The sequence below is a fragment of the Xenopus laevis genome, chromosome 2L (assembly GCF_017654675.1).
Source record: "Xenopus laevis strain J_2021 chromosome 2L, Xenopus_laevis_v10.1, whole genome shotgun sequence".
In the NCBI taxonomy this organism is placed as follows: Eukaryota; Metazoa; Chordata; class Amphibia; order Anura; family Pipidae; genus Xenopus; species Xenopus laevis.
Window position 1 is genome coordinate 42,862,308 of NC_054373.1, and position 17,105 is coordinate 42,879,412.

Genomic DNA, 17,105 nt, shown 5'->3' on the forward strand with positions numbered 1-17,105 from the left:
ATACCTATGACAGCAATAATGTCATATATTGTTTAAAATGTAACAATTGCTTTATGTGATAATTGTTTTGTACATATTTTTTACAGATAATCAAGCAACGTGAATATGTCACAGGGACAGATACTGATCCTAACTTCCTCTCCCCATCCGTGTAGGGTAAGATAGTATATTTAATAATGGATTGTTACAATGTAACAATCATGTTTGCTACCCAGTTGTTATGCTATAATGTAACAATTTGATCTTTTCTTGCTTTCCTATTTTTGAGACAATGGACACTCGACAAAGCTTGTTTTTGTTTTTTCACATATCCTGGGTACACTTTGGACATTCCTATGGACTGCATTTTGGTTATTCAAGTATTAAGACAAGGGGTTGTTTTTTCTAACACTGATTTTTGGGTAAAAAAAATTTATGAAAAAGTTATTTGGATTTCTGCCTACTCCTTGGACTTTCACAAACAGACCAATTGAAAGTAAAACTTCATCATGGGACTGAAAAAGGGTAGAATTGAGTAGACTAATTATGCTAATTGTTGTGTCACATGGTGGTGTTAAATAGCTCATGCACATTGTGATTTGTATGCTTGACAAAGGGGTTCACCCCAAACCGTTGAACCTTCGCAAAATAAACTCAGCAAGGGCTTGTACCTGCTTGAATTGAACCCGAGTGCCAGTGAAATTCTTCCTATACATGATAATTGAGGTTGCCGAGGCCTCCTTCACTGAGCAACGGGTATTTGTTTACTGGAGAGCCAGGGTGTGCAAGCGCGGTTACTGTATTATTATAGATAAGCTCAGTAGAACATAATGGAGTTATCTGTTATCCACTATTTATCCTGTGCTATATAGCCTTTTTTTAATTTCCTACATTGCTAAACAGCAGCTTGTTTATATGAATTATAGTAGTGTTTCTGAAGCAAACACATCAGTTTTACCAGTACAGGGCAACAGTACATGATATTTTCATTACTTTAATTTTTTGATGCTACTGTTCCTTTAAATAGGATAAGGCCAACGCACTTCCATGTTTCGGCACTTTCTGGAAAATAGGTTTCCAGATAATAGATACCCAAAATAAGAAAATTAGCAATCAGTGGACATTTTGAATGAATTACATAGAATGCTTCTTTTCATATGCTGCTTTGCCCTGGCTATAAATCCAGGAGGTGCACCACAGGGTAATTGTGCAGCATCTGCAATATTTTATCATTTCCCAATCAACAATACAGTGCCACTGCCAGCAGTAATTCTCAGACTAGTTCCACATTCCTTTCCATCTAGACAGTCACTGTATACTGTATATCTCCTCGTCTGATGTACAGCATTGCTCTTCTTAAACTCCTTTTATTCTGTATATTTTGTGTCTTCCTGGTTATAGTGGACCACAAAAACTAGTATTTGTGCCGTGTGTGATTTCTACTTTTCTTAACATATCTCTGCTGCTCTGTAGTGCATACAGGGCTCTGTAGATTCACATAGCACCAAGAAAAACCTTTAAAACTCACTATAATTTGTTCCTGCAGACAAGCTTTAATCCACCAGGGGACACTAAAGGACTCAAAAAACATCAGGTTGTGAAAATGGTACACAATGATGTGCATGAATAATAGTTTAAGTTATTCATTATTTTTCTATTCAGCCCCTCTACTATTCATATTCCACCGTTTCCAGTGTCTCATTTCACCCATTGCCTGTTTGCTAAGGTAAGGTAATGCAATTGTAGACAATGTAGCAAGAGCAAAATACATCACTTTGGAAACATAACTGGGTCATTGCCTAAACTGCCCCACTTTCTAACATTTAAATATTGGAGGGTGTGTTTTCAGCCCCTCCTGAGCATGCGCTGTGACCTAAAGCTTTGACAGCAGCTTATGTATTAGGGGATAGTAGTTTAGAAAGCGAGTGACCAGGCTTACCAAACTGCTATTGAGAAACACCAGAAAGGATTGCAAGTTCTGTTGAGCAGGGCCTTATTTAACACCTATATCTATAATTTTCTATATCATAATCTGTCTGTTCCATGTACACATCCACCTTTTGTACAGTGCTGCAGAATATGCTTGTGCTTTATAATTATGAATTAATAATAATAATAAAGCCATAATTTGAGGTGTAATATTTGAAAAGTATTATGTAAAGGTGGTCTGCTCCAGATATTTTCTTTCTACCCAATCTATAAACAAATGACTGGAATTAAATAGGATGTTTTGAGTGGAAAGAGGTATAATCACATGATATGCATGATTGTTTCTGGATATAAATGACAAAACCAAAGAATTCTGCTTGCACTGAATGTGTACGTGTGGACTTTCCTAGCGCTGCTGAAAGCAAAGGTCAAGAGGTGTCACATTTGTCCTGCTCTCTGCTTTACCAAGCAACACACTGATACGCACACAATCCCTGCGGCTGTTATTATGTTTTTTAAAGGTCAACGTCATCAGTAGATAATGGAAAACAGAACAGTCTGTACTGAGGGCTAGACCTCTGGCAGAATTATGATTATTATTACAGCGTATTTATAAAGCACCAACATATAACAATGTATTGTACAAAAAATAGGTGTATATAAAGATTAAATACAAAAACTACCAATAACTGATTCAACCCCTTACCCATAACCCCAGGGTAGACAGTCACAGAAAGTAAAGCTGGCCATACATGGGTAGTTATAAGCAGGCCTTTCAGACCGAGTCGCACCTTATTTGCCTGTGTGTGAGGCCTATCGACAGGCCTGTGGCTGACCAAGTAATATCTGGCCAAAAATTGTCCATATATAAATTAGGTAAGTCTCCAGGATGAGGAATGCATCTCCATGTTGATACAGTTCTTGTGTAACAGGCACAACAATCTTATCAGTTTGATTTGGCTTTGCGTGTGGGTGGCCTTATTGGGCCCAAATACCTCATTTAGTGACCTTAAGGGGGAACTAAAGCTTAACTAAAGAAGTAGGCTAGAAATGTTGTACATTATGTTTTGTGCTTCTATACCAGCCCAAGGCAACCACAGCCCTTTAGCAGTAAAGATCTGTGTCTCCAAAGATGCCCCAGTAGCTTCCATCTTCTTTTCTGCTGATTCACTGCACATGCTCTGTGCTGCTGTTACTTACTGAGTTTAGGGACCCACTCACAATATACAGTACACAATAAATGTCACAATATAGGGCTTATTAGTAATATATATATATATATATATATATATATATATATATATATATATATATATATATATATATATATATATATATATATATACAGATAATTACTACATGGCAGCACAGAAACCAGTGCAACTAGCATCAGAATTTAATAATCAGCCCTGTAGCATCAGCTTACAGTATATTACAGGCCAACCTAATTTTCTCCTTGATAAGTTGCGACGACCCCTAAGCTTAGCTGCTCAGAGCCCGCTGGGAATGTGAGTGTCGCAGACACTTTCCAAGATGGTGACCCCCTGTGACAAGTTTGAAGTCCTGGATCATTGCTGCTATTGACAAGCTGAAACTTTAGGCTGGGGCAATAAGGTCAGTATTTAAATATGGCATTTTTAATCAAATTCAGTTTTAGGGTTTTAGTTCTGCTTTAACAGGGCCAGCCTGTGGAACAACCCCTGCTTCTTTCAGCGGAGCTATTGATCTAAAACAACATCATGTTTTGCCTTTAACCTATTCAAAACCAAAACAAGTTATCCCAAAACTCCATATTATATTAAAAAATAGTTTTTATTCAAAAATCATGTTAAAAAGCTAGGTATGCAGGTCTGTATATGTATTTTTTTAACATGATTTTTGAATAAAGAATATTTTTTAATAATATGGAGTTTTGGTATAACTTGTTTTGGTTTTTAATGGTTATACCCTTGTGAACTGGGGCTTTATCCCAAAAATCATGGGCCCTTTTTGACAGGCCCTTTATTGACTAGCATCTTTCTAAATACAAACTTTTCTATTGCTTTAACCTAGATGATATTCTGCTGTAGTCCATTTCACTGATTCATGGTCCCTGCAAATGCTGACAGATAGAAGGGGGATTATTTAAAGAAATGCAGATTAACTTTAATATACTGTACAGAAAATGTAGAACTTGTGCTTTGCTAAGGCTTATTGGGACTTTGGTTGCCATAGTGGTTATGTGGAAACAGGACAAAATGTCCATATCTACCTGTCACTGTTCCCCTTTAAGATGAGAAACTATGCTGGCTAATGCACTGAGGCGGTGACCAAAGCACAGGGTGGCTTCTGCCATGAGGAAAGGTAAGGAGTTTGCCTCAGTTGGCACTTTACCCAATGAGCCACCTGCATGTAATATTTGTTGCTTGCACAAAGCTATCTCCCACAGGGGACAACAAAACACCCAAATATACCTTTGTATTGGTGATGCAGAGAACCCTGGTGTCTAAACCAGTTGTAACTGTGTTATTAACCTAAGAGCTGAGGTTCCTACAATCTCTATGCAACTGATCTCCGTCACCCTTTCAAAGTTCAATAAGAAATACAGGAAAGGGGGTGAGATGCAGCAGCATGGCTCTGTCACTTCAGGGCAGTTAAATTGAACCTGTTTGGGAAACAACCAACACAAGTGCATTGCTCCACCATTTTACTTAAATTTACCAGGCTTTCCTCTTCAGAATTAAACTTACACATCCACAGCAGAGTTGTCCCTAAATGGAGCACTGGTCCAGGGAATATAATGTGAATTGATTCATTGTAGGGAGCCTAATATATTGGCACACCCCAGTGAATAAGGGTTTCCTTCCCTATGCCAAACTGTATCAATACACTATATATTATTATGGGGAAACTTGAATAGCCTTAAAGATTTCTCTCTTATGCAAGAAAACCCTAAGCACATCTACAGCAGAATGTAAAACTTGCAATACACAACCCAATAAAGTCAGCAAAGTCCCTTTAAAATGAGTGAGAGCTTGTTGGATGGAACCGTGTATGGAACCTGTCTGACAGATTTAAAAGTCCTGTGCGGTAAGTGCTGGTACAATGATGTATTTTCCCAAAGAGTCGCCATAGGCTCATTGGCCCAGGGGCTACACAATCAGATCATCCAGATGTGGCCCAACCTCTGTGGTGACCTCCCCAAATGATTGTGCCCAACTTTGAGAATGTTCCTATTAGACACCTTTTATACTTACTACAGCCTTACTAGAGACTTTAAGACAGAATATGTGCAAGGTCATATCACCAAAAAAATCTGCAGTCAATTTTATTTCATTTATGTTCCTTAACATTAGGTATATCAGTTTCATTTCATTCACAATGCCCACTTACTGGCCCAAAATGTATCTCATAGGCTTCTACACACAGCACTGAAAGAGGCTTGTTGTACTGCACTGCCTGGTCCCAGGGAGAGAACTAGGGCTATATGCTAAAGAGGCACGTGCCTAGGGAGCAACGCTTGAGGGTGACAGGCACGTACCTCACAAGAAGCCTACCACCAGCCCGCCACTGAAAAAAGACACACGCGCGTCCTTCTTTATACACAGATGCGCACGCGCGTCCTCCTTTACGCACAAATGCGCACGCGCGTCCCTCTTTACGCACGGATGCGCACGCGCGTCCTCCTTTACGCACAAATGCGCACGCGCGTCCTCCTTTACGCACAAATGCGCACGCGCGTCCCTCTTTACGCACGAATGCGCACGCGCGTCCTCCTTTACGCACAAATGCGCACGCGCGTCCCTCTTTACGCACGGATGCGCACGCGCGTCCTCCTTTACGCACAAATGCGCACGCGCGTCCTCCTTTACGCACGGATGCGCACGCGCGTCCTCCTTTGCGCACGGATGCGCACGCGCGTCCTCCTTTGCGCACGGATGCGCACGCGCGTCCCTCTTTACGCACGGCTGCGCACGCGCGTCCTCCTTTACGCACGGATGCGCACGCGCGTCCCTCTTTACGAACGGATGCGCACGCGCGTCCCTCTTTACGAACGGATGCGCACGCGCGTCCCTCTTTACGCACGGATGCGCACGCGCGTCCCTCTTTACGCACGGATGCGCACGCGCGTCCCTCTTTACGCACGGATGCGCACTTGTGTCCCTCTTTATGCACGGATGCGCGCGGGTCCTCCCTTGCGCACAAATGCGCGCGCGCGTCCTTCTTTACGCACGGATGCGCACGCGCGTCCTCCCTTACGCACAAATGCGCACGCGCGTCCTCCTTTACGCACGGATGCGCACGCGCGTCCCTCTTTACGCACGGATGCGCACGCGCGTCCTCCTTTACGCACAAATGCGCACGCGCGTCTCTCTTTACGCACGGATGCGCACGCGCGTCTCTCTTTACGCACGGATGCGCACGCGTGTCCTCCTTTACGCACAAATGCGCACGCGCGTCCTCCTTTACGCACAAATGCGCACGCGAGTCCCTCTTTACGCACAAATGCGCACGCGCGTCCCTCTTTACGCACGGATGCGCACGCGCGTCCTCCTTTGCGCACGGATGCGCACGCGCGTCCCTCTTTACGCACGGCTGTGCACGCGCGTCCTCCTTTACGCACGGATGCGCACGCGCGTCCTCCTTTACGTACAAATGCACACGCGCGTCCCTCTTTACGAACGGATGCGCACGCGCGTCCCTCTTTACGAACGGATGTGCACGCGCGTCCCTCTTTACGCACGGATGCGCACGCGCGTCCCTCTTTACGCACGGATGCGCACGCGCGTCCCTCTTTATGCACGGATGCGCGCGGGTCCTCCCTTGCGCACAAATGCGCGCGCGCGTCCTTCTTTACGCACGGATGCGCACGCGCGTCCTCCCTTACGCACAAACGTGCACGCGCGTCCTTCTTTACGCACGGATGCGCACGCGCGTCCTTCTTTACGCACGGATGCGCACGCGCGTCCTCCCTTACGCACAAATGCGCACGCGCGTCCTTCTTTACGCACGGATGCGCACGCGCATCCCTCTTTATGCACGGATGCGCACTCGTGTCCCTCTTTATGCACGGATGCACACGCGCGTCCCTCTTTACACACGGATGCGCACTCGTGTCCCTCTTTACACACGGATGCACATGCGCGTTACTCTTTACACACGGATGCGCACGCGCATCCTCCCTTACGCACAAATGCGCATGTGCGTCCTCCTTTACGCACAAAAGCACATGCGCATCCTTCTTTACGCACTGATATGCACGTGCGTACCCCTTTACGTACGGATGCGTACGCGCGTCCTCCTTTACACACAAATGCGCACACGTGTCCTCCCTTACGCACAAATTCGCATGCGCGTCCTTCTTTATGCAGGGATGCGCACGCGCGTCCTTCTTTACACAGGGATGCGCACGCGCGTCCTTCTTTACGCAGGGATGCGCACGCGTGTCCTCCTTTACGCACAAATGCGCACGCGCGTCCTCTTTTACGCACGGACACGCACGTGCGTCCCCCTTTACGCACGGATGCGTACACGTGTCCTCCTTTATGTACGGATGCGCACGCGTGTCCTGCTTTACGCATGGCCGCACAGGGAGGTGGGCGGAGCGCAACATTGTCAGCCGGGTTGCTTGGGGTGCCCAGCCAGAACTGTCTGCTCCTGTAGCCAGTGGCAATAGAGGCAAAGATCCAGATTGTGTCTGCAAATAGCTAGTGATGGAGGTATCCATGTGCATTCACCTTATGCTCTGAGAATCCCTGAGTAGCCAGCAGAACTAGATTATACAGAGTTTTGATGTACACTGCAGGCATATTAGCACAAGCGAAAAAAACACACTGTAAAGTTAAAGCACTCCAGTATCCATGCCTCCTTCCGATTTTCAAATCTTAGCCTACTCTAGATGCCCGCGACCAGGCCCGGACTGACAATCTGTCAGTTCGGGCAATTTCCCGAAGGGCTGCTCCATTTACCTGTGAAATGGGCCGCTTCTGATTTGTGGTGTCTGGGCAGGGGTAGAGAGACTCTTACAGAATGCAAGCTGTGATTCTCCTTTACACACACCAAGCAGCTGCATCCTCTTCCCTCCTCCTAAGATCAGTCAGGGAAAGGCAAAGTCCCTCTGATTGGCCAGCAGACCTGTTGGGAGGTGTCAGAGAGTTCCCATGCTGTTTCACGAAGCTCCTAGGAGAGGTAGGGGGGAGGTAGGGGTATCTGTGTGTCTCTCTGTGTTTGTGTGTCTTTTCGTGTGTCTCTCTGTTTTTGTGTGTGTGTGTGTGTGTGTGTCTCTGTCTGTGTTTGTGTGTCTCTGTGTGTCTTTGTGTGTCTGTGTGTGTGTTTCTGTGTTTGTGTGTCTCTGTGTTTGTGTGTCTCTGTGTTTGTCTGTGTGTCTCTCTGTGTTTGTGTGTCTTTTTGTGTGTTTGTGTGTCTCTGTGTTTGTCTGTGTGTCTCTCTGTGTTTGTGTGTCTTTTTGTGTGTTTGTGTGTGTGTGTCTCTGTGTTTGTGTGTCTCTGTGTTTGTCTGTGTGTCTCTCTGTGTTTGTGTGTCTTTTTGTGTGTGTGTGTCTCTGTGTTTGTGTGTGTGTGTTTGTGTCTCTGTGTTTGTGTCTCTCTGTGTTTGTGTCTCTCTGTGTGTGTCTCTGTGTTTGTGTGTCTCTGTGTTTGTCTGTGTGTCTCTCTGTGTTTGTGTGTCTTTTTGTGTGTTTGTGTATCTGTGTGTGTGTCTCTGTGTGTGTTTGTGTCTGTGTGTGTGTGTGTCTCTGTGTTTGTGTGTCTCTGTGTGTGTTTGTGTGTGTGTCTCTCTGTGTTTGTGTGTCTCTGTGTGTGTCTCTGTGTTTGTGTGTCTCTTTGTGTGTGTTTGTGTGTGTGTGTGTTTGTGTGTGTTTGTGTCTGTGTGTGTGTTTACATGTGGGCTGCTTTGTTTGTTTTTTGCCCGAGCTGCTTTTTGCTCCAAGTCCGGCTCTGCCCGCGACCCCTTGCCGACCCAATGCGACTCTAGTAACAGGCTGGCAGCCCCTATACAACACTCCCCCGGGGACTCCCTCTGCAGCAGCAGCTGTTAAACTAGGCGGAGTCTCATACACACAATGGGGTGTGGCACGCCCACCTACGTGTGGAGCTCAGCGAGTGGTGGAGGAGTAAGCATCACGTGACGAGGCTGACCTCACTACGGCGCGACCCTGTACCAGGAAGAAATGAGAGAGAGGGAAGTATGCCGAGGGCTATTGTAGGCAAAGTGACAGGGATACAAACTAGACCCGCGTTCCGCACCTTCTCTCAGGCTTCCTTCAGTTTAAGGTAGGAGCCGGCTCTTTATATCAACGCGTATTTCAATTACAAATGCTAATTGCAGAGCAGGGGGTGAGAGATATGAGATGCTGCATTGTACTAATGGCTGTGGGTTCCCTGTCTCCAGGTCACGTGTAAGAGCTGCCCAGCCTTTCTCTGTCAGTCCCAGCGCCGCACAATAATCACAATGTGGCCTCTGTGAGTCTCCAGTAACAACCCTGAGCTTTCATAAGGCTTCCCCCTAGCAGCATCGCAGCTGTATGATACCAACCGGAAACGTGTTGTAAATAGCATTCTGTTATTGTATGGGCACAACAACAGCTACAAGACACACACACATGCACTGCCTATCCCTTTAAATCCTTCCATCAAAGGGGAAGTATCTTTTTTTAACATGAGATCAATGAACCAGGCATGCGCTGAACATACTTCTTGTCTGTTGTTTTCATTAAAGGGACTGTTACGTTTGAATTAACTTAGGGGGTTATTTACTAAACTCTGAATGCAAAAATCAAAAAAAGACTCGTGATTTATTTTTATAAAATCGGACTTTTAAAAAAAAAAAACGAATTTTTCAGAATTTATTAAACCCTGATGGTTGAAAAGTCCGAATCTCAGACCTGCCGAGGTTGCATATAATGCAAAGTCAATTCAGGGGATAAAGGTATATGGCACTGGCCTAGCCACACGCCAGTAGTGAATCCAAATAGAAAAGAATGCCAATACCTGTGGTTGCAGCGAACGGGGTGATCTCATGCGGTCCTGAAACATTTGATCATTTGAAAAGTGTTGTATAGCACCATTCAATAAATTTGGGATCACCCCGTTTGCTGCAACCACAGGTATTGGCATTCTTTTTTTATGAGGTTGCATATAAGTCAATGGGAGAAGTCCCAATGATTTTTTGATGTGCGCTGGGCTTTTGGCAATACCCCGAAGTTTTCCTGCGAAATTCTGAGTTTTCGGGTGAAAAATCTGAAAAAATCGTGAAAATTGAATAAAAAATCTGAAAATCTGAATTTTTCACGGAAACAAAATTTTTGGTAAAGTGTATCAATAAATAAGCCTAAAAAAAAAGTGTGGATTTGGTTGGAGTTTTTTTCAGAAAATATTGAGATAAATTCAGACTTTGATAAATAACCCCTTTAGTATTGGTTTTTATTTATTATTTGTGTTTTTTTTATCTATTTAGATTTATTTATACAGCAGCTCTCCAGTTTGCAGCTGTAGCAATTTGGTTGCTAACGCCCAAATTACCCTAGCAGCCGTGCACTGATTTAAACAAGAGAATGGAATATGAATAGGAGAGGGCCTGAATAGAAAGATGAGTGATAAAAAGTAGCAATAAAATAAATGTGTAGCCTTACAGAGCATTTGTTTTTTTCAGATGGGGGTCAGTGACCCCCATCTGAAAGCTGGAAAGAGTCAGAAGAAGAAGGCAAATAATTCAAAAACTATTAAAAATGAAAGTCAGTTGAAAAATTCCTTAGAATTAGCCATTTCTTAACGTACTAAAACTTAACTCAAAGGTGAACCACCCCTTTATGATAACTGGCACTGAATTGGATACTGAATCCAAAGATGTAAATGTTGTGAGCATGGTGGGACGGGGACATCCCTCCTCCTGTGTATCTTAATACATGGCACTTTGGCTAATGTCACATCAGAACAAAGGTCTATAGGAACAGGTGATGTCAGACCTCTCTTTGCCAGTGTAGTATCTTCCCGTTGATATTACCTTAATCTTGGGAATTGTATATCTATTTTATTTGTTGCAGTGTTTGTGTCCCTATGTGTACCTTTTGTGTACTTTAAATTTGGTAAACTGTAGAATTACATTAATGTATAGTAAATTGTACTTCACTGCATATACAAGTAGTGCTATATATAGACACATATATGCATACTTCTGCTTCTTAATATCTTTGTTTTGTCTTAACTAGGGACGGCTGTGATTAAGAAGAGGTACATTATGGTGAGTACACATATGCTTATTTAAACTGCTTCCATAAATGAACGCTTCTGCCAAATAACCTACGTAGTTTACTAAATGTATTACATGTTACATCAGATCAAACCTGATGAGTTTTGTATTTTCCATTGTGTATGAAAGAGAAAATATTTCCATCTCACTTTCCATTTCATATTTTAGTCCAGTGACCAAATTTAATCCCCGGCAATTCTCGGTAGCATGCACAGGATACTAAAACTAGGAAAATGTTAGTATATTGTGAATTTGCAAGTCTAAAGATGGCCATACACTTGATGATCCCCTAATCTTATTTCCCAAAAGAGTAGGAATGGTATATAAATGTACTAACCAAGTAGCTAATCTGGTCCTTTGTAACCATGCCCAGAAGCCCGTGCTCCAATCAAATTAGCACAGAAATATTACTGAAACTCCAACTCCAAAAGTAGTGTACTGGTCCCGGTGCTTAAACCCCAGACCTGTCACTGAGTATATTACTTTCTCACCCTTTCGAATACAGTTAAATATTCAGAGACTCACCAGAATGTAATTTTAGTGCTGGTGCAGCAACCTGTCACTCTTGAAGGTAATAAAGAAACTTTCTTTACAAACTAATCCTGGTATGAAGTCACAGTCAAACATCCCTTTTTTAAAAAGAAGTCCGAAACAAAAAATACAGATGTCCGATGTATTTCAAGCAGGACATTTTAACTTATTTCACTGTCTGGACCAGGAGTCCAGTATACAGTTTTTTTTTCTTCAAGAATTTTTAGGCTAAATGCTGATATTTCATCTAAAACTTGTTATGAGTACTGGATTTGGTACATCCCTGTCTTTATGTCCATTGATTGTCCCATTCTGCTTCTCTGGAACACATGAATACTTTTGGACACAAGATAATTTATCAAATTATATTTATTGTACAGTACCTGTTGTGTTGGCATTACTAAAACACAGGAACAATGCACGTATTAGTTGGATTATGGTAAATTAACTAAAAGACAGTGGCAGACAATTTCTAAATATTTACAGCATTTGTAAATGTAGCGTTTAGAAACCAGTATCTGCTACAGGCATGTCTTATACTGAAATTCACTATCCAGAACAGTGGCGTAACTAGATATTACTGGGCCCCACAGCAAATTATTTTTCAGGCCCCCAAAATGTTTAGAGTTTGACTGGTTTCTCCAATATTTATTGAAATTGTATATGAATTAGGGCCTCGTGGGGCCCCTATACCTCCTGGGCCCCCCTGCAGCCGCAGGGTCTGCTTCCTCTATAGTTACGCCCCTGATCCAGAGACTTCTCAGTGGCCATCTACGATAGAGTTAAATAGAGGCAATCATTCTAATTTTTAAAAATGAGTTCCTTTTTTTCTGTCATAATGAAAAAAAAAAAAGTACATTGTACTTGATGATAAGCTGCATGAATCCTTATTGGTGGCAGAATAATCTTATTGGTTTATTTAATGTATAAATCATTTTTAGCAGACTATTTGAATGAATTTTAGCAGAATTATAACACCAGGTCCCAGGCATTCCGGATAATAGATCCTATGCCTATACTTTCAAATCACATCTTACAGAAAATAATATTGAGAAGTGAATAGTATCAATAATTCTACCCACTTGCTAAAGATATGTTTTGCCAGCCCAAGACTTGGATCCCGTGGGTTTCAGGCTGACCTGTACATCACTGTTCTAGAGATACTGCTTGACCAAATTAAAATACTCTTAGGCCTATGGCACATGGCTATTTCATTGTGTTTTGCTCCCCCCCCCCCCCAAGTACATATTGGCTGAATGAAGGCAAAAATCCAGAAGTGTCCTTTGTGAAGCATCCCTAGTGGTAAAAAATGGACTTCAGCTCAAAATTGCAGCAGTGTTGCATATGAAGTAGTTACAAAATCTTTCACTGGGTCCAGCAACTTAACAGGGGACTGGTGGTTGTATTAAAACATTTGAGCAACTGCATCTACAGTGAACATTCCATTTTAATTTAATAAAAAATGTTATAAAAAGAAAGAAGGTTAGCGTTGAGGCTGAAATCACATTTTTTTTCTGTAAAGATAATAAGTGCCCTTTTTTTGTCACCTTACATGTTTTGCATCATAAACATATTTTTGTTAGAAACTGTTGTAGCCGGTGGCTAGACATGACGGTCATCATTACGGGAGCTTTTCAAGGTTTTGTAACCAGATAAGCTTTTCATTCTACAGGGCTAGCATCCAAAGCATACTGATACAGTAAAGTAAAATATTAATTCTTTTTCTACAGCCTTGGCTTGCCAATCATTGACCTGCAGCCTCTGTTCTCCTTTCATCTCTCAGCCTATCTCACGTGAATAGAAAAACTTTGTATTGATTTATTTATATTGCTGTGTTTATTCAGGCAGTATTAACAAATTAAAATGCATTTACTAGTTTAATCAATAATCCAATCCCATAGATTTCAAAATAGTGAAAACCTGGGTAAAGTCCAGTTTAGCAGACTGAATGCAATTTATGTATTTTATAAAGTGTGTGTGTGTTTGTTTGTTATCACTCTTGCCTTCCCCTGTTGACTTGATTGTCCGTGTTGGACATTTCCCATTAACTGGGGGACAATTGCAGGTGCTTTCCAGCTGTATAAAAAGCATATTATCTGCCTTATGCCTAAATATTTTTATTCAGGGAAAATCCTGGCATTGTTTTGTTATAGTAGGGTTGTGTGGTTTCATCCATTACTATGTTGGCATGCATCAATCCAATAATCTGAATACCCAAGCCTTCACAAATGATTCAGCCAAACTGAACTCTAAAGATGGCCATACACTATAAGATCTGCTTGTTTGGCAAGGTCGCCAAACGAGCAGATCTTACCCTATATGCCCACCAAAGGCAGGGTGATATTGGCTTAATCCAGTCAGTCTGCCCTAGGGCCAAACGATCGGATTACAATGCTGAGAATAGGCACCGACGGGCGAAGACTGCATCAACTAGTCGATCGAAAAGAAAAATAAAACCTGCCTGATCGATATCTTAGTCAGATATCTATCAGGGAGACCCGCCGCAATGCGCCCTACACGGAGAGATAAGCTGCCAAGATGATATCTGTAGCTTTAATCTTCCCGTGTATAGCAACCCTAAGGCTGCTAGTTTGTTGGCCGTGGTAAATCTGCGTTACCATGGGCAACATAGTTTCCAAACTTTTCTTCTCACCGGCATTTGTTTTTTCAGGTTGTATTATCAGTATACAATGTTTTCGCCTTCTTTTGTCCCATGCTTTGGGGTAATGTCATACCAGGCTGTTTATCCATCTGCATAGAAATGCAGGTAAAGAAAAAGGTGATGGGAGTGCATCTGCATTTCAGCATGAAAATACATGCCTTTGCATTTTTACACCAATTTCCTCTCTGTGTGCACAGAGGCTGACGCAGTGCCCATCAGTGTTATTAAAAGAACAGTAACACCAAAAAATGTAAGTCTTGGAAATATAAGTAATGGAAATATAATGTACTGTTGTGTTGCAACTATAGCTTATATAAACAAGTTGCTGTGTAGCCACGGGGGCAGCCATTCAAAGCTGAAAAAGGAGAAAAGGCACAGGATACACAGCAGATAACAGATAAGCTCTGTAGCATACATTGGGATTCATGAAAACGTATCTTTTATCTACTGTATATCCTGTGCTTGAATGTACACAGCAGTTTCTTTATATGAACTATAGTAGAAGCAAAAACATCAGTTGTACCAGAGCAGGGCAACAGTACATTATATAGTCATTCATTTAAGATACTTATAGTTTTTGGTGTTACTGTTCCTTTAACACATGGAGCAGATGGGGGTGGATTCACTCCCATGATTGTGGAAAAACAGCCTAGTCTGGGACACCCACCTGTTGGTCAACTTTAATAAAGCAAAGAGGAGTTGCAACTCTGCTTCAGCTCTTCACATTGTTTCGACCAAGCAACAAAAATTTTCCACAGAAGTGATAATCTTTTATCCACCGGGATCATAGGATGCTCGGATGGTTGAGTGGTATGGTCGAAATCAGTTCTGGGCATGTATGACCACATTTAATAAGGCCTTCCTCTTGCCAGGGACAAGACCAGCACACTTGCAGTAAGTATGTAAACCCTTGTTTAGCTTTGAGACCACAGCTACTAAAATAGAGTGAGGAGGAGGTAAGGTTTTATTTAGCCATTATGCCCTCAGTGGAAAACTTTTTAAAAGGTGTTTCCTGAGTCAGAACTTTCACTTAACATTTCTAACAATATTCAACTATGCATTATAAGTCATACATAAAGCATTGCCTAGTATTAACAATGAAAGCGATGGTTAGCTCTAATCTAAACATAAAATAAAATACATATCAAAAAAGTATCTGGACAAATTTTTAGCCAAAGTGACATGTTCATTTCAGTCTGAACACTCACTGCACAAACTGTCTTTGGAAAAAGCACCCAAACTATTGATCAGGATTGTGAAGTTTTCATTGGTGAGCCATTGCACAAAAATCCCTGATCAAAATCTAGAACGGGAGACTTGGGGGCAAATTCACTAAATCTTGCATCGGCTAACGATAGCGCTACTTCACACCCTTACGCCAGACGAATTTGCGCTATGGCGAAGGGACATAACTACGCTAATTCACTAACTTGTGCATTTTACTGAACATTACCTCTATGCCAGACTTGCCTTCACCACCTCAGACCAGGCGAAGTGCATAGAGTAGATAGGGATTGCTTCAAAAAAAGTTGAAATTTTTTCTAAGTCCCAAAAAACGCTGGTGTCTTTTCCTTTTTTAAGGGTGATAGGCTGAAAAAGATGGTAAATTTTTTGGGGGTACCCTCCTTCCCCCCTACATTTCCTAACATATGGCACCTAAACTATACAGTGGGTACATGTATAGGGCAAAATAACAACTCTATTTTATTTTATGAAGCTTTCCCAGGCTTGTGTTATGTATTTGCTGCTACATATACATCCATTATACTTTAACTTGGCGCCATATGCAAATTAGGCATCGCTAGCGTAACTTCGCTTTGCTTGACAAATTAACACTAGCGCAACTTCGCTACCTTTCACCTCCCTGAACGCAACTTCGGAGTTTAGTGAATTAGTGGCGAAGGCTTCGCTAGCACAACTCCGCAGGTTAGTGAATTTGCCCCTTGATTTATCTGTCAGATTGAGAACTGCATCAGCTCATTGATGTGGTCCTCACTCTGACTTTTCATATCTATTGTGGATATCTTACAGTTTATGGCCACCTTTAGGTTGCTGGCATTGGTCTCTAGATCAGAGGAAACAGTCTCTGGAGTGAAAACTCGCAAGTCGAAGAACGCTACCTGTCTGAATGCTCAGTCCATACGACCATAGCACACTGACAAACAGGTTTCTGTTGCGTTTCAAGTGTTTTATTGGCTCATTACAGTAGAAAAAGGCAACGTTTCGGGCCGCACAGGGCCCTTTATCAAGCCTCAAGAGGCTTGATAAAGGGCCCTGTGCGGCCCGAAACGTTGCCTTTTTCTACTGTAATGAGCCAATAAAACACTTGAAACGCAACAGAAACCTGTTTGTCAGTGTGCTATGGTCGTATGGACTGAATATATGATTTCAACCCATGGCAGAGAGGGTAATTGACCACTAAGCACCTGGTCTGACGAGACGGAACACAGGGGTTGAGCACTTCATTATCGTGTGGAACAATTGAACCTGTCTGAATGCTGGCATGGGAAGAAATCTTTTTCTACGGTTTCCAAAGAAAGCAATCCTGGTGCACGGGCTATTTTGTCACGTGCGGAAAATCGGTACTATCGCAGATGACAATACCTCCGAAATTTCCTTTCCACCAGCACAAATCTAGTTGCAATTTAGATTCACCGGAAAATATATTGTGCAGTAGCTCAAGCTACTTCAGAAGTACAGGCAATGTAGTATATCCCACCTGCCATTTACATTAATGCCGGTGAGAAAGAAACTTCGT

At 42.5% G+C, this 17,105-nt stretch overlaps 1 protein-coding gene across 1 annotated transcript in view; it reads left to right on the forward strand.

Annotated features, from left to right (window-relative positions):
* Positions 1 to 9,074: 9,074 nt before the first annotated feature.
* mtmr4.L (myotubularin related protein 4 L homeolog) overlaps positions 9,075 to 17,105 on the forward strand; it is a gene marked incomplete at its 5' end in the record, with an annotated part of 39,767 nt that continues 31,736 nt past the window's right edge. The window contains 2 exon segments of the mRNA NM_001086804.1: positions 9,075 to 9,179; positions 11,114 to 11,145. Coding sequence (NP_001080273.1) covers positions 11,143 to 11,145 — 3 coding nt within the window.